This window comes from Panicum hallii, chromosome 9 (genome assembly GCF_002211085.1).
Source record: "Panicum hallii strain FIL2 chromosome 9, PHallii_v3.1, whole genome shotgun sequence".
NCBI lineage: Eukaryota > Viridiplantae > Streptophyta > Magnoliopsida > Poales > Poaceae > Panicum > Panicum hallii.
The window spans coordinates 8,668,653-8,686,082 of NC_038050.1; the positions used below are offsets into that span (position 1 = coordinate 8,668,653).

General features: G+C 48.7%; 3 protein-coding genes across 4 annotated transcripts; 1 reads left to right on the forward strand and 2 right to left on the reverse strand.

Annotated features, from left to right (window-relative positions):
* Positions 1-7,689: 7,689 nt before the first annotated feature.
* LOC112877304 (probable 2-oxoglutarate-dependent dioxygenase AOP1) lies at positions 7,690-9,116 on the forward strand. Its single transcript, XM_025941555.1, has 3 exons — positions 7,690-8,145; positions 8,250-8,580; positions 8,678-9,116. Exons 1-3 carry the CDS (start codon positions 7,745-7,747, stop codon positions 8,915-8,917), a joined length of 972 nt encoding a protein of 323 aa, XP_025797340.1. The 5' UTR covers positions 7,690-7,744; the 3' UTR covers positions 8,918-9,116.
* Positions 9,117-9,923: 807 nt separating this feature from the next.
* LOC112877652 lies at positions 9,924-11,109 on the reverse strand. Of its 2 annotated transcripts, none has more exons than XM_025942001.1 (3): positions 10,963-11,096; positions 10,214-10,874; positions 9,924-10,129 (listed from the first exon to the last, which is right to left on the reverse strand). In XM_025942001.1, exon 2 carries the CDS (start codon positions 10,829-10,831, stop codon positions 10,256-10,258), a length of 576 nt encoding a protein of 191 aa, XP_025797786.1. In that variant the 5' UTR covers positions 10,832-10,874; positions 10,963-11,096; the 3' UTR covers positions 9,924-10,129; positions 10,214-10,255. The 2 variants fall into 2 exon arrangements, with proteins under 2 accessions (XP_025797786.1, XP_025797784.1); XM_025941999.1 differs by having other exon boundaries at positions 9,930-10,129; positions 10,214-10,879; positions 10,963-11,109.
* Positions 11,110-13,097: 1,988 nt separating this feature from the next.
* Positions 13,098-14,776, reverse strand: LOC112872712. The gene is made up of 2 exons (XM_025935779.1): positions 13,992-14,776; positions 13,098-13,865 (listed from the first exon to the last, which is right to left on the reverse strand). Exon 1 carries the CDS (start codon positions 14,774-14,776, stop codon positions 14,363-14,365), a length of 414 nt encoding a protein of 137 aa, XP_025791564.1. The 3' UTR covers positions 13,098-13,865; positions 13,992-14,362.
* Positions 14,777-17,430: the final 2,654 nt, after the last annotated feature.

Below are 17,430 nucleotides of genomic sequence, written 5' to 3' on the forward strand. Positions count from 1 at the left end.
GCTAGGGTTAGGATTAGGGTTTGGCTCGGGGTGTGTGGATTCTTTCACCCCGAAGGGTTTGACTTGATCTTTTCTTTCTTGCCGTGCAATTTCTCTCGGGTTAATGTAATTCCCCTCCTTCTAATTGCTTTGGCCTTCTTACCCGAGGCTAACTACGTTTAGTTAGGCTAACTGATACCATTGATAGCACTTAGAGATCGACTAAGCGTGAATTAGCTCGGTAATAAGCTAAATAAGATAGCATTGGTGACTAATCTAGATAGAAACAGAGAGAGAGAGAGATGGAGAAGATGCCGAACCCCCGGTTGAAGTCCCAGCGTCGCCGTTGTTGGCCATGGCGTTGAGGAAACCGAGCCGGAGTCGAGGACGAGGATGAGTGGGCGGCGGTGAAGTGAGCAGTGTGATGCAGAGGCAGCGGCGCTCGGTGTAGAGGCGGCGGGGCTTCCCGTCGTTTCAGCGCCCCCTTGGATCGGATCGCTAGGGTTTTTAGGTGGGCAATAGGCACGGCGGCGAACCTCGTACCGTGTGCCTCGGCCCCCACCTTCTATTTAATGTGGCGCTGCGCGATGGGGGTCCACATGCCATTGACTTGGCTGTGCGTCCCCCGATCGGGGCGCGTAACGGACTCCGGATCGGTCGTTGGACCGATCCGGGTCGAGATCAAGTTAACACAAAGCTGCGTCGCCTGGACGACGACGCATCCTGAGTCGGAGCTCGTAAACGCATCAAGATCCCTTCTGTACAGGTCAAGCTGCAGCGACGCTACCACCGCAGTCGCGCAGCGACGATGACGCCGCGAGGCCACCAGGACGGGACACAGCATCAAGATGACGGACAGAACGGCGCCATGGTGCCGGTCTGTCACAAGACCACGCCGCCGGCGGCCGATGCGGATCAACGTCATGCCATCCGAGAGGGCCTGAGCTCCATGCCTAAGGCCCAAGCCATTGCCGTCGAGCAAGCCATGCCCAAGTCGAGATGGCATCGCCGATGCCGACGCATCCGCACTGCCCTGGAGCTCTCGCACGCTCAGCTATGAGCAGCCGCCGTCACCGACAGCGCCGCGACGAGGCTGCCGGAAAGTCACAGAGGCGCCTACGACAACGGCACTGCTGCAGGCTGCCATGAGACGCCAACGACAACTGCGCCGCTGCAAGGCTGCCGGAGGGACACGGAGCCGCGAACAACACGGCGCCGCTGCAAGGCTGCCGGAGGGACATGGAGCCGCGAACAACACGGCGCCGCTGCAAGGACTCCGGAAAGCTATGGTGCCGTGAACAACGACAACTCCGACGACAAGCACGGCTGCACGGCTTTCTTCGTGGCGGCAGTGTAACGGCGAGCTACGCCTCCAACGGCGGGCAAGCATCTACGGCAGGCTGCAGAACTGCATCGGCAAGACGACGGTGACGTGATTGAGGTCTGCGGAGGGTACCGCGTTGCCATCTGCTCGGAACGGGCGAGGCCGGCCCCTGGACGTGTACGGGCGCTGGGCGTGGCTGATGTGTTCATGCTCATGCATGGACATGCATGTCAGTCAAGCAAGCAAGGACCAGGCATTCGCAAGTGGAGCACGCCGTCCAAGTGCCCAGATAGCTCAGGCTCTCACGGTCCTATCCCGATCAGTGGAACCGTCTAGGATCATCTCTACCACGACCAAGCTGCCGCGACGTCGACCTGGTCCAGCTCGCGTGACCATGCATCGCCGACATACCCCTACTGCGACTACTCCGCCGTTCAAGACCGACGAGGCTGAACAACACGGGCGGACGCCGCTGATGTTCCAGCTGCGCTACATCGGCTGATGGACACCGACGTAGCCACGGCCCACATCTACAGCACCACCATTATCATGCATGGAGAACGTAAAGCGAAGACCGAAAACGACAACCACTGCAGCAGAACCGGAGGTACTCCGGCAAGCCAACCTTACGGAGATAATTAACCGGGAGCTTTCCGAGGCCCCGGAAAATAGAAGATCACGTTGTCCAAGTTGGATCTGCCCTGCGGCAGGCTATGGAGCGCACATACATACAAGAGAACCAGTATTTATATTTTTAAAATATGAATAAAGTTTGGGTTCCCTTATTCTGTCTTTGTCTCTTTATTTTTGTGTACTTGGTACACTGGCACGCCCGCACTCTTTTATTCCCTGCAGGGAAATCCCAGCGTGTGTGATTTTTCTCCACAAACACTGTGTGCGTGGCCTGAGGTCTCCTTTGATCGTCGTATTATGTAAACTATAAAGTTAGTTGATTCTTTCGGAGCAGAGCCTGCAATGGCTACAATGTTATCAATCGGGGGAAATGTCTCCTCACGTGTACTCGTGACCACATGATCTATCTGAACCACTGTTGATTTTCTCACCTACCCATGATTTTTTCACCCATCTCCAACCGTTGATTTCAAAATGGATGGCTATGATAGACTATGCAGCCACAAGTGCATGTGAAAAATCCATGTTCGTTGTCAATCAATCAGTACTATGTAAATGTGGATGTGAAATTAGTCTAATCCTGAGAATAGAGCTTCTAATGGTGGCATTTTAACCTAATCCTTTTCTATGTGTTTTGTGAATGAATCTGATTGGTCGTGCCCGTACGCATCTCGCCTGAGGCCTGTAGTGCGTTTCCAAGCTCTGAGAAAGATTTCCTTTGTGTGATGGAGGCACCAACCACTTCTTCCTCGTTAACCGCCGTGTCGCATGAGTTGCCGGCTTCCCGCAGGCCCGCAGCCATCCACAATGGCGTTTCACCCAGATGGCCTCACCGGCCACAGCTGCAGTTCAACCTCGCCCGCTGCAGCAGCCACATGCATCTCACCTAAACCATCATCGCAAGTGGCGAATCGAGCCAGAGAGTAAAGAGGGAGTTCATCTCCCTTTTCTTCTTCCTCCCCTTCTTTTCTTCTTTCTCCATTAATCTTGGGGAGTTAGGGGTGGGGGCTTGAGCCCCCCAGCCCCCTTAGATTCGCCCCATCGCAGCTCAGACACACGAACAGTGGCACAAGCAGTTATTCACGGGCCGGTTCCTCTATTTTATTTCAGTTTTTATTCAAGGTCAAATTTCATGTGAGTACTGGAGCCAGCAGTAAGCACAAACAAAAATCATTGCAGCAGTCAACCACCAATAACCAGTGTTGAACTTACCAAGAAATAACTCCATCCCTTTTGGGAACGTTAAATTTCTTGTGTGTTCCAATATATTATTTCCCATGGTCACAAATACACTTGAAAAATTGGTCAAAGCTTGGTCCAATTTTATAATTTGGACACGAATAACTTAATGTTCACCTTAGATGCATAAACAATATATTCGTAGATTCATCTTGAAAATCCCATAACCTAAAAAAATCGCTAAATTTTAAAAACATACTCTACTATAGTTGCACTGTAAAGAAATATAGAAAACAAATATTTTTAAGCAGGGGGAGGGGGTTGTTTGAGCGGACCTGGGCCATAGGCTAGCTGGGGGCTATTGAGATACAAGGAATGTAACATTTGCTATTAGGCCTTAGAGTTAGAGCCATGGTCTATGTGCTAAGCCCGTCCCTGCATTCTAACTATTGTATAAGTATTTTTAACCTGAAAACGGTTCTTCATCTCCATTGACATGATTCAGGGGATCATATACCTTAGTTGTATTACCGAGCTGGTTACCAATAGGGTAGCTATCTTATTTCTAATTTGATTTGAGAACATTCGATCAGCCGTTTTGCGTCTCCGAGCTATACCATGGGTTGACTTGTTGCTACTTTTTCGAATACCCTCGCCATCTCAAGCTACTAATTCGAATACCCTGCCATTATGGGAAATGACATTTACAGTATTTCATTTCTAATATGATTTGAGAACATCCGATTGATGTTCCGTATCTCGAGCTGTACAATATAAGTTGACTTGTATCTACTAATTCGAACACCCCACCATTTTGGAAATGGCATTTACGCAGTTCTATAAACGGCATTGATCCATGTATGTTCCTATTGTTGCCAATACAAAATATGCTATACACCAATAAACCGATACGGTAATCTGTACATTGACTCCACCCAGCTCATCCGATAACCCTTTTTAGCAAAAATTGGTAAGACTACTCAAATGGCCAGCTGATGTAGCTAGAGCAGCAGCCGCAGCCGCACCTGGATTAAGTGCAGATGAACAGGTTTAATTAGATGTCCAGGATGAACTGGATGAATTATTCATATCTTTTATTCAAAATTTCCCATGTCACATAAGACATGATTTCCAACGTTGCACCCAAACAACATTGAAAGGGCCTCAGTGGACATTTACAACAACTTTCTCCCATTTTTTATGAAACATTTCTCTCTGAATTTTTCAAAAGCCAAAACCATTCCTAAGTCCATCTTTTGTCAATGTTTCTAATTTTTCTGCTACTCCCTCCGTTCGTTCCAAATTGTAGGTTGTTTTGGCAAATCAAGATATATAAATTTTACTATGTACGTAGATACAATATATATTTAGATGCATAGCAAAATTTATAAATTTAAATTTGCCAAAACGATCTATAAATTGGAACGAAGAGAGTACTTAGCAAGAAATGAATAAGAAATGAATTGTATATACGATTGGACGGGTGCCTGGTCCACCTTGGTTTCAAACCCACCACCCCCTCGCCTTCCTTGCCGGCGGCACCTGGAAGCATAGCGAGGCACCGTCTGATGGACTGTGGCCGGTTGGGGTGGAGACTCCCGTCAATGCAGATCGAAGCTTTCCAAGAGCTTGACGTACACTATGACCAGCTAATATAAATCCAGATTGTCCCGGGTGCGAACGACATGCTCCTCCGCCATGACCGGGGGTGGCCGGCGGCGGCGGCCGCGCGAAACCTGTGGGAGCGATTCTTTGGTGGTTTCCGTCTAGAAACTGAAGTGAGCAAGCGACGGGCAAATCCAGCAGGCTGGTGATTCAAGCACAGCATAACTGAAGGCAGGAATTAATGAGAGGGGAATTCTACACAAGGATGGGCACCTTCCATCTTTGTAGCCGCAAGCACTCCGATCCGGGCTCCTTCCCCGACCCGCACGCTATAAATCCCCCTGCCCCTCGCTGCGTTGCGCTTCACCTCGAAATCATCCCGCTCTCTCCACTCTCCCCCGCTTCCCTTGTGCCGTTCCGGGAGGTTCGGTCACAGAAGCCATTGCAGCAGGTAAGAAAGCTCGATTCTTTTTAGCTTTCGGGGGGTATTGTTCTTGGTGTTCTTCGATTTCTTGCGGGGTTTTTTTGGCGGTTCATGGTTGCTTTCTTGCATTGGTCCTGATTGTGTTTGTTTTACATGAGGGAAGAGATGGACGCGGGTAAGTTCCCTCATGATCCTAGAGAAGCAGCTGAAGCATGCATTGCAACTACAACGGTGAGCATTGTCGCATTCTTGGCCGCCCCTGTAAAATTTCTCCTCGAGTCCGTTTCGATAGAATTTCTGAGTGTTTTTTTTCTTCTTTTGTTGGAATTCTTGTGGTGCGGTGCAGTGACAGCGGTGACGGACGCGAAGAAGGCGTTGGAAATGATAAGGGAGAGGAAAGATGGGGACCAGTTCAACCTGGTTATCAGCGACGTCGTCATGCCCGACGTCGACGGCTTCAGGCTCCTCGAGCTCCTCGGCCTGGAAATGGATATGCCAGTCAACAGTAAAGCCCTTGCTCAAACTCACCGCTTGCCATTTTTATGCTTTGCGTTCGTCTGATCCTGCACAACGGAATATCAATCATGAGAAGTAGAACTAGTAATTTTTGGATATTGCTCTGGGTAGATGCATCAAATGGATTTTACACACATCTGTTGGCACACAATATCCGGTTGATCTGCAGTTCTGAATGTTTGGATAGGATAGTGACAAATGGTCACATGCCAATCATAAGTCTTGATTTCTAGGGTGCATGTCTTGAGTGAGGATCAATCTAATAACTGCTATCTTTTGTGGTTTGTAGTTTGTGCTTTACTGTTTGTTCCTATGCGCAGAGTCAAGTTCACTTCTTAATTTTGTCATCTGTAGCTCCATATACATCACAATCTGTTTGTAAGCCTTACATGGAAAATAGTTTTTTTTTTTGTCGTTTACAGTGTCCATTACTGTTTGTTCATAAGTGCTAGATGGTGTCGCTGACCACTTTAATGCTGTAATTTAGTCTCATATGTTATGGTTTCTAAGCCCTATATGAAAATTGAATTTATTATTTGTACTTTTGTGTGTTACCATAAATGCTAGATAGTGTCAACCTGACGACTTAGCCGCTAGATGGTGTCAACCTGACCACTTAGCTGCTTTTAGTTCCATATGTCACCATTTGTTAGTAAGCCCTATGTGCATCTGAATTTTGTCATTTGTAATGTTGCACACCACCCTTCGCTTGATGGACAAAAATTAACTATTTTGCTCAAAACTCAAAAGGTTCTGGTGAAGTGTGTCTTTCTATTTTCTGGTGCTCAAAGCTCAAAACTCACCCTTCGCTTGATAGACCATCCCGTAAGCGTGCCGCCGATGCCGCAGACGGTGGCCACGAACAGGACCGCTTATGTCCACGCTGAACAGGCGGGCCTGCAGGATGGTCTAGTCCTGTCCTGGCCCTCGCCGGCGGCCGGAACACGTACGTCGGGAGCGTTTGTTTGTTTCTAAAAAAAAGCGAGATGCGCCGACACTCCATGCTATCCTTCTCATTATTGTTTTCAAATGGAAACGAAGCAGCTATCCATTTCCATGCCCATACATGGCCTCATGGCTAGATCTAGAAGTTGACATAGATGTACCCTCTACCTATTGGAGTACTATATCTCTAGATTTGATGCTGATTTCCACCGGCTTTTATTGGTGCACGTACGTATGGGTTCAGCTGGTAAACTCTCCAGCACCCACTTCGTCACGTGTTGGTGTTTTTCCCCCGATAAATTCCCCAGCACGTGGTGCGTACTGTACCTTGTCAGCGTCTTGGGTGAAGATAACTAAGCGAGAAACAGCCTCCATCGACGTTGGCTCAACGACGGCTCCATCAGGAAATCGATCGAATGCAGTGCCGACTTCTCCGGCACGCATTGACTCCCGCATCGCGTCGTGGTACCCGGGCATCCCGAGCCCGTCCATCAACATCCTCTGCACTGCCTCCTCGAGCTCCGCTATCCGCCGCGCCGCGCCATGGACGGCCTCGCTGCAGATCGCTAAGAGCTACAGTGTCAAGCGACCAACTAACCTTCCAGCGAGCTGCAATCGAAGGCGCCGTCGCGGCCTCATCGCTCGCAGATGCACTGACAGTTGTAAAACTATTATTTTAATTGATAAATAGTGGCAAAAAGCAGCGTCCAGCGCTTCCCTCCTCTCCTGGTGCTCCTCCCCCTCGTATACACATTTTCCGAGTATCTGCTGGGCTTCCGCCAGCCTCCTCTCTCCTCCTCCACGGGTGCTGGCGATGCGTATCCACACTATTTGTAGTATGGGGAGTAAAAACGAACACAAGAGAAGGATAAAAACCAATAGATTTATCTTCTACCATCCTATCAGCTCATTACGGCAACGTGTCGAGCCGTCTTTGATATCAAAAAGTATCCTGTCGACCGAGCCCAAAAATCCACACCCTCCGGCGATCTGGAAATAGAACGGCCGGCCCAGGTCCTACGTCATCTGGTGGGGGTTTATATAGAGTGGCCGGGCTGAACGCACGACGGGAAGCAAGAAACAGCCCGCGCATCGCCATCCGATTCCAAGGCACGGAGCTCCGGTGAGAAGGTGAGGAGATGGCCACGGACGCGGAGGCGAGGCAGCCGCAGCTCCCCCGTATCGACTTCTCCGGCGTGGACCCGTCGGCGCCGGGCGCCGGGCAGTGGGCCGCGGTGCGCGCCCAGGTGGTGGACGCGCTGGCCACGTTCGGATGCTTCGACGCGCACTACCCGGCGCTGGGCCCGGACCTCCGCGCCGCGCTCTTCGACGGCGCCGTCAAGCAGCTCTTCGCGCTACCCGAAGACGCCAAGCGCCGCAACAGCTACGGCCCGGACAGGCCCCTCTTCGGCTACCTCGGCGGCATCCCGGGGCTCTCGAAAGCCTACGAGAGCCTCGCCATCTCGGACCGCGTCGAGCCGGAGCGCGTCCGCGCCTTTGCCGACCTCATGTGGCCGGACGGCGACAACGCCGGCTTCTGGTAGGCGATGGCGCGATGCACGCACGGGCACGCCGGAAACTAAATCACTTGTCGGGGCACCTGCTGGAAGGCTGGTCGCTTGACACTGTAGCTATGCTCTGCAGCGAGGCTGTCCATGGCGCGGCGCGGCGGATCGCGGAGCTCGAGGAGGCGGTGCAGAGGATGGTGATGGAGGGGCTCGGGGTGCCCGGGTACCACGACGCCATGCGGGAGTCGATGCGGCACGTGTTCCGGATGTCGCAGTACACCGCGCCGGGCGGCGGCGCCGAGGGGAAGGAGGTCAGGTACGGGGCCCACCAGGACTGCAGCACGCTCACCGTCGTCTGCCAGCACGAGGTCAACGGCCTGGAGGTGCAGACCGGAGACGGGGAGTGGGTCCACTTCAGGCCGTCCTCGCCGGCGTCGCTCGTCGTCATGGCCGGCAACGAGCTCCGGGTACGTAAGCGTGCATCGTGGCTGATACTACCTCGCCTCTGCTTTCTCTTTGCACGGGAAGCTCCGGGTTGACGATCGAGCTTTCCGCGGTGTCCAGGCGTGGACGAACGACCGGGTGCGCGCGCCGTTTCACCGGGTCGCCGTCGGCGGGGATGTCGCCAGGTACTCCGTCATCCTGTTTGCGCTCCCCGGTTCGAAGATCCAGGCACCAGATGAGCTCGTGGACGAGGAGCACCCTACCCGTTTCAAGCCCCACTGCAACGACGACTTCATGCGCTTCTGCCTCGCTCAAGGTGCTCGCCATGAGGATAAACTCAAGGACTTCTGTGGAGTGTAGGCGACGATGTCATGTTACTATCTGCATGACTGCACTGCATGCGACCAGTATCTAGCATTTCGTTGAATCTCAAGTGTGTTGCCTGAAAACATACAAATCTGGAAAGCATGAGAGAAATGAATGTTTCAAAGTATGTGACGTGTAATGTACTATGATCTACTGATGGGTATGAATAAGTTTCAGAGCATGAGTTTCTTTTGTCTGAAACAAGAAATGAACATGCTCCAAGATCTTGAAGCAGCGTTTCGAGTCAGGCCCATCATCCTCCGCGTTGTCGTCTTTCAATCAGATTGCAATCATGGCAGTTGCAGCTTCAAGCGTTGTACTTGCCGTTTCCAGCCGGCGCCTTCCCTCCCCCTGCTCTGCTCAAGATCGCCCATCTCTGCATGTAGTAACAAAGTCATTTCTTAGATGCCGCAAACTCCATGTTACACACAACTAAACACGATGTGGTTTGTAGACTCGAGAATTCCACACACTTTGCATTCAGTTCTCCCAGGCCAGTTCCTCTTCACCGGTTGTTCTGCAGATTGTAATTTATCATTACAGACCTGCCACAAGCCAGCTTTCCAAAACTCCATCATCCAGTGACTGACAATCCCAGGAAAGGTTAGGGCCTGTTTGGAGACTTGCCTAAGCCGCCACCGCCTAAGGTTAGGCAACCGCCACAAGTGCGGCGTGCCTAAGCAGCCATGCTTAGGCATGTGTTTGGTGTACTGCCGCGTCTAAGGTTAGGCATGCTGAAGAAAAGTATGGTAAGTGTTTGATGTCCTGCCACGCCTAATGTTAGGCACGTGTGGCATCTGTTTGGTAATACGCCTAACTTATGCATGAGTCTTCTTGAACATCAAGCTCCAAATAGCTTTAGGAACAAAAAAAAGAGTGCTGAAGCCACCAAATTCTGGACATAGCAGAAATATTACTTGAACATCACAAGATCGATGGTTCATAACAGCTCCATAATACTTGACCATAGCAGCAATAATAGAGTATTAGTAAAATGCTCTATGATCAGCCTAGAAGAAATGCTCTACAAACAGCCCATATAAGCAGTTATCAATAGTTTTCACCAGCTCCATATAATCAGGTTTACAATGGTGCTGATTAATAAAATAGTAGACCACTAGCAGTTAACAAAAGTTCCTATGGTCAGCCTCCATTCACAGCGGTCAGCCTCCATTCGCATCACCCATCTTGAGTACTCCGATGAATCTATTACAAGTGTAAAATAAATCAGCTTAACCAAATGCAAATAGTAATTGTAATGACAGCCAGAATACAACATATGTGTAATACCTGAGCACTTCAACAAAATAGCAGCACCCACACCAAACCAATTCACAGCCCCGCATCGCTAAAGAACTTGAGTACCCATGACTGAAATGTTACCTCAGCTGAAGCCGATAAGAAACCACGCATACATTTTTGTTCTTTGCCTGCTAGATATGTTCCAACCATCAACTTTTGGTCAGTAGTTAATGTCATCTGTTCAAGCCTTTCCCATAATATATCATCAGAGCTACGCATAGCTGGTGGAGGGGGCGATGGCTTCTTCATTTCCTTTTGAAGTTCCACCAAAATAGCTGCAATTGTATCTCCAACCTTTGATATACGGCTCTTTAGCCTCACATCTCTCTTAGGTGGCTGACCCTCACTTCTTGGGCGCTTCATTCCAGAGCTAGATGAGCTTAGATCAGCCACTTGTGAAGCCATAACAGGCTGACCACTTATAGGAGAAGGTAAAGTATCAGAATCATCACCTAGATCATCCTCACACTGAGCATAGTTGGAGAAGTCATTGCAAATATCATCATCATAATCATTATCCTCATCATCTTGGGTGTCATTCATACAAGTGTTGGCATCCATAGCAAGCGAACCATCCGCACTGCTGTTCTGAAAGAGTTCTTGCATCTCATTGAAAAATTTTATAGGCTTGGTGAGGAGTCTTCTTACCCTATCCTGCACAAAGTTGCAAAATGTTAGTAATGTACATTTATAAATTAGCCAATGATAACAAAAATTGATTGAGAAAAATAGCATACACATAGTTTAGCCTTATCTGACTCAGACATGATGACCATAGACCTTGAGCTGTCAAAGGAGTTCCCACTCTTGCCTAATGCTGTTGCAATGAACTTCCAATTTTCCTTGTAGTGCCTATAATGCCTCCCAACTTGAGTAACAGTTACCCCCATGTTGAATTGCCTATTCAGCGCTTCGGAACACTTAAAGTGATGCTGTTTTTTAAACTTAAAACCAGCATGCTGCTCCTTTATATAATCAATATACCAACCAAGCATAAACTTAGTTCCATCAGTTCCATTATAAAGACGGTTAAGCCTTCTCTCTTTCCAAATCTCTTTCTAAAAAAGAACCGTATTTGAGACATCTCTTGACCAATCTATTTTGTTGCAACTTGTACCACAATATACAAAGACAAATGGCCATGCAAATAAATATCCCTCTTCTTCTGGTATAATGATCATAGTAATAACAACACTCAAGATATTGCTTCATTGCACCCATCTATATAGATTATACAAACATTAATAGAACGCACGCAACATATACGACAATTACCAACAACAAGATAGTTATACCTTCTGAGCAGAGCTTGCAGCCGGTACCTCACGGACACCTAAAACAAAATGGAAACAAATCATGAGAGTCCAGTGCTAGTTAATCAATTTTTCTGTGAAGAAGTAGAGCCAACGGGCATCTGCGCGGGGTGGGGGGGGGGGGGAGGGGGCGGCGGACGGAGGAGGCGCACCGGGGGAGGGCAGTACCTGGCGCAGCGCGGACGGAGGAGGGAGGAGACTGCGGCGCGATTTGGTTGTGGCGGCCAAATCGAGCGCCGCAGTCGCGGCGTTTTTCTGCGTGGCGAGTGGGCTGTGGCGCGCTAACCTTAGTATAGCATCCAAACGCATGCCTAACTTTGCGTGGCATGCCTAGGGTTAGGCGGTGACGGTTTAGGTAGGCCTCCAAACACGTCCTTAGTTCTTTATATAAAGAAGAGGCAGTGGATAAATTCCCTGATTTCTCCAGCAAAGCCCAAATGAGATTGTCAGGTGTCTGTGTTAGATTAACAGCACAGACCAGTCCAAGCAAATTCTCCCACTCCTAACATCTCTCTGCTATCTCCAAAATTCCGTCAGGGAACAAGCAGCTACACAGGCAAAATTCTACACGGACACTACATGGCATGGCATGGACTGGCACTGCACCTCTCGTCAGGCCTCGCCAATGCAACCCCTTCGTCAACCATGCCGCTACACTGCGTAACTCTGCCACCACTAAACCGGGCCCAGCAGGAGGACACTTCGTTCCAGTTCTATCACAACAGTCAAGACATACTATATATCAAATCCGCGCAGCATGTCAAGTTCCACCCGAGCATTATTAATCTGCCAACAAATTAAGAATATATTCAAATCAAGAGAGGATCAGCTTTATCTCCAACAAGTAATGTATAAATCAAGACGAGAGTAAATTTATTTCCAACACATAATATTTAAATGCAGATAAGATTCTTTCAAATATACAGGCTGGAGTGCTCATTTTCCCCCCCCTCTCCTACGAGATCAGCAGCCAGTATGCGTGCATGCTAGCTGATTTCAGCAGATTATGCAGATAGTTGAAATTGATCTTCGCACATAGATGATGCTCTCATGCATGCTAACAAACGCCAACCAACTCCTGACTAGCAAGTTGGGTCTTTTCTCCTCTTGGTTGGCCTTTATCAAGAGTGAAACAGCTAGCTTCCTATCCGGCAAGCTACACCTGCAATTTGCCAATTTCTACTAGGGACTCTTCGTCATTGTATCTTGGTGCTCCTGACTCCTGTAACTATATTTGTCTAGTGTACAACCTTACTCTGATCAATAGAAACCGGCAGTCGATCCGATCCGTTGCTGTTTCATCAGAAATTAAAAGAAAAAAATCATAATATTTTCCATTATTGCATCGACGTGTAACTATATTTGTCTTGTGTCTTCGCAGCAGAAGGATGAGATCAATTTGGTGCTATATATCCACACATGAGCACAAAAAATAATACAGCACATCAATCTGAATGAACAACGTAACACAAATGATAACTAGGACTCGGATGCCAAACTTGTTTAGAAGATGCCCAAACTTGTGCAGAAGAAATGATGCACAAATAATCAGCAGCCACTCATGACAATTGACAGCAGCAAGAACAGAAATATATATAAAAAAAGATGGCCACTCATAACATCTCCTGATAGAAAAATAACACCCTTTATAAAGTAAAAGTTCATGGCTCTCAAATATAATCAACAGGCCTTATGTTCCAGAATTGAATCACTTTCCACCATCAGCTGACAACCTTCAAAACAAGATAAATCATTCACTTGGGGGGACACTCTCCCATCCAGCATGGTGTGTACGGGAAGGACTGTCTTATGAGTCGATCTCGGGAAGCAACGTCTTTGTAATTTGTAGGATATAAAAAAACCCAGCTCTTGAACCTTGGAGCTATTCAGATGATAAGCCACTCCTGTTGTGCTTGACTCGCTCAAAAACACAACTTCCTTATAGGGATGGAAACCAAGGAAGTCAATGAATTCGTCGTAGTAGTCCTCGGCAACCCTATCTTGCACTACAGTTTCTCCCCCTTTACCGCAACGTCGACGATAATAGATGTCACTTAAGATCCGAGGTCCATCAATTTGATAGTCGTAGTCTTGACGTGCCAGAAGAGGCCCGAGGTTGGCTTGGTGCATCAACACCCACTCCATTTGGTCGCACAGCTTCTTAAGGGTCCATACCCGAATTTGCCACGTCTGGTTGGACTCATCAACCAGCGCACAATGCACTCCCTTCTCTGATTTTCCCAGGTGAAGTGCCTCAGGTCTGGTGGACGCTTCAACCGCCAACTGGTGGTTTAATTATTTGGTACTCATTGTCTGACAAAGATACCCTGCAAAGTATGAAACCATCCAAAGAATTTTAATAAATCATTTACCTTAAAATATATGTTAACCAACAGATAGTTCACAGAAAGCGAAACGAAGATGCCTAGCTAGGGCAGAGTATACATACATACCGCATAACAAAATTTGCTTCGCAGTGCACATAAAGTTCTCCCTGCCAGTAAGCTGCATAGTGCTTCACATTGAAAAGAAAAGCCTTCCGCATGTCCCTGACAATCCCCATCGCACGCCCATTGCGGACGAAAGGCCTCTCCTCCCATCTCCCTGTCTTAGATGAGAGGACATGTAGGACGTATCGGGACGGTGGCCATTCTGATTCCTCGATCGAAGGATCTAGCTCATATTTAGCACGCCGAGACATAGATGGGTCACCCGGACTGCAGTTCTTGTATACAGTTCTTGGGATCACTACCACCTCGTAGTGCGGTGATACGGTGGGATCGAACACGAGGTAATCGTCGCGGTGGAAGTACCCGCGCGCGCTTCATGAGGGGAGGCGGGCACGGCGGCACACGCGCCCACCTCCGGTGGCAGGATTGAGGACACCGTTGTAGCCTAGGAGGAGGCCGTTGCAGTGGTCCTGGATGCTGGACCTCGCGTCGGGGGGCAGGAAGTCGAGCTCGCCGGAGATGGCGCTGCCCGCCGTGGGGCGGGCGAAGAACTCACAGGAGCTGAGGCAGTTGAAGTCGATGAAGATGCCGACGACCTTGCGCGGGAGGAGCAGGCGCCGGTCGTCGACGACGGCGCGCCACGCCTTGCGGGCGCAGCGCGACGCGGCGAGGTCGCGGGGCGCGAGGCGGCTGAGGACGGCGGCCAGCACGTCGTCGGGCAGCAGCCGCACCAGGTCCTCCTGCCCCTGCGGCGGCCGGTTTTCCATCCCTTCCTGATCGCTCTCCATCGCCGGCATTGGTGGACGAAGGATCGAGATCGATGTAGACGGCGCCGCCCGCCACGCTCTTGCTACTAAAGGCTAGGTCGGAAGGCCAAGAAAAGAAGAGTTCGTGAGTGATTCCGGGCCGTGTTTTGCAGCCCGAGGAGACCGGTGCAGCCGAAATTGAACAGATTTAATAGAATAGAATTGCAGGAAGTTTAGGTAAGCTGAACTAGAGACTTGGAATCTGAACATGCAATCGCTCGCGCAACAAACGCCTCGTGCGAGCTATCACCTTAAGCGGCGCCGGTGTCTTTCGGCCTTTTGCGGCCTAGGTACGGCGCGCTCGATTTCTTCTTCCCCTCCATCTCGCACCTCCTCCTCTGCCTCGTCGTCGCTAGGATTCGGGTTCGGGATTTCAGAATTCGGATTGCCGGGTTGGGGTTCGGGCTGTCGGGGGCGGAGCTTCTCCGTCGGTCGAGTTCAGGGGGAGGATCTTGGGGCGGCGGCCGCCGGTAACGGAGGACATTCGGTGGACGGTGGAGGCGGCGGGGAGTCACGGCGAATATCCCGGCGGAGTCGGGTTAGGGCGCCGGAGACGTTGTTGGAGGGCGGCGCGGGGCGGAGGCGCGGAGAGGAGGAAGAAGAACAGGCCATGCCATGCCTCATCCTCACCATTGCAGAACACATGAGAAGCACTCCTCGGGGAAAAAAACACGACACGACACGATACGAACTGAAACGCAACCTAACTTAGGGGAGTTGACTATGATGGGGAGATGACAAATCGAAGGGAATAAAAATAACACGTTGTTCTTTCTCGCCACGAGATAACGAAAACAAGTGCGGAGTATATATATAAGCCGTGCAGGCTATCCGTTTGCCTTGGTGCTATGTCAACAAGCTTATCCGCGTCACCTTATTAGCCGCTTAATCAATGGATCCTGCGAATTGGACATCCATAACATACTGAATCTAATCTAACCAACTCCTCCAATCCGACAGATAATCAAGCTCCAAATTAAGCTTAACTAGTAACGAATGGATACTTTAATTTCTTCCTCCTGATGAATGACGAAAGGGCACGCTGGATTTTGAAAAAAAAAAGTGGTGCAGTGTAGCCTGACGGTGACAACCCAACCGGCACGGTTCAAGGTCGTGCGGGCATGTACGGTGCACCGGCACCTCTGGTTTATTCCGCGGCCGAATTGTTTGAGCTAGCCGGTCGAACGCGCAGCCGTCCCGAATTATTTGGATGTATGCATGCTGACCTCATCAGCGACAGCGCCGGCACAGACGTACAGTACGGCGGCGTGCCGTTCCATTATCTTACGTAATGGCCGATTGATTGGAGGATGATCCCAATGTCAACGAAGCCCGGCCTGAATGATCAATGTCAACCACCTACTACTCTCCACGCTGCTTGTGCTGAGCAGCATGAAATCGCGTGCTTACTAGTCGTCTCCACCTACTACGGCTGCTGATCGATCTTCCTCGCCGTCGCAAGCCCGTCCGGTTCCGACAGCACCCCCGCCGCCGATGCCGCCGAGCATTCCCCTGAAAAGATAATCCCACCTTTTTCACACGCCCAATATAGTTAGGGTCTCTCTCGACGCCAGTTGATTGAGATTTCGTGATTTGTCAGTCACTAATTACCCATCCAATGTCTCCACCTGCCCGCAATAATATTTTTACGCAACCGTGAAGAGGGCTGCAGACCCCGTTTGTGGTCTGGGACCCGTTCTACATAGAACCTGTTAAAGACGATTGTTGATTTTCCCAGCCTAGCAGCCGGCATTTCAGCCTAGTAACATCCTTTTCTTTTCTTTCTTTCCAACTACATTACAAACGAAAGTCCCAACTATAAAAAAGGTACATGTAAGATTTTTGGTCTAAAAATAAAGTTATATGCAAGATTTTGCCCTAAAACTAAAGTTACAATCTGAAAATAAAAGTTACATGTAAAATTAAAAAATTACATGTAAAAATTAAAAAGTTACACGTAAGATTTTCTTACATTTCCAGGAGTGGGCTCATGCCCATTAAAAAAACTTAAAAACTCCAAATCGAATCCAAAGCCACCATTTTTCAGCATCACATTCAAGCCACCATTCTTCAGCCTTCTGAATCAGCACTTCCCACCACGTGCTTAATTAATAAGAAAAAAGAGTAAGAAAAGAAGCAATCACTGTAGCACCAAAAGATTCCAGCAATAAACCACATAATGCCCAGAATGGAACATACACTGATTGATGGTGCCAAAATTTTACAAACCGGCTAATGGCCTTATTGCCCATATAAAATTCACATCCATACTATGTTAATATTTTATAAATAAAAAAATAGCGTTATGATCTCATCTCAGAAAATAAATAGTAATTGCCCATACTACGTTAATATTTACTGTTTCATAAAATAAAAAAATATGGTGTTATGAACTCATCTCAGAAAGGCTATAAAATTCAAACTCATACTATGTTAACATTTAATGTTTCAAAAAATAAAAAATATGGTGCTATGATCTCATCTCAAAAAATTTTAAAAAATACGACAGGGGACAAAATATTAAACTATCAAAAAAAGAAAACTTTTAATTTAAACTATTAATAAAGTACACAAAGGGACCAGGAAAAGTTAATATAAATATGTAACATTGAAAAAAGTTCGCATAATTATGTAAA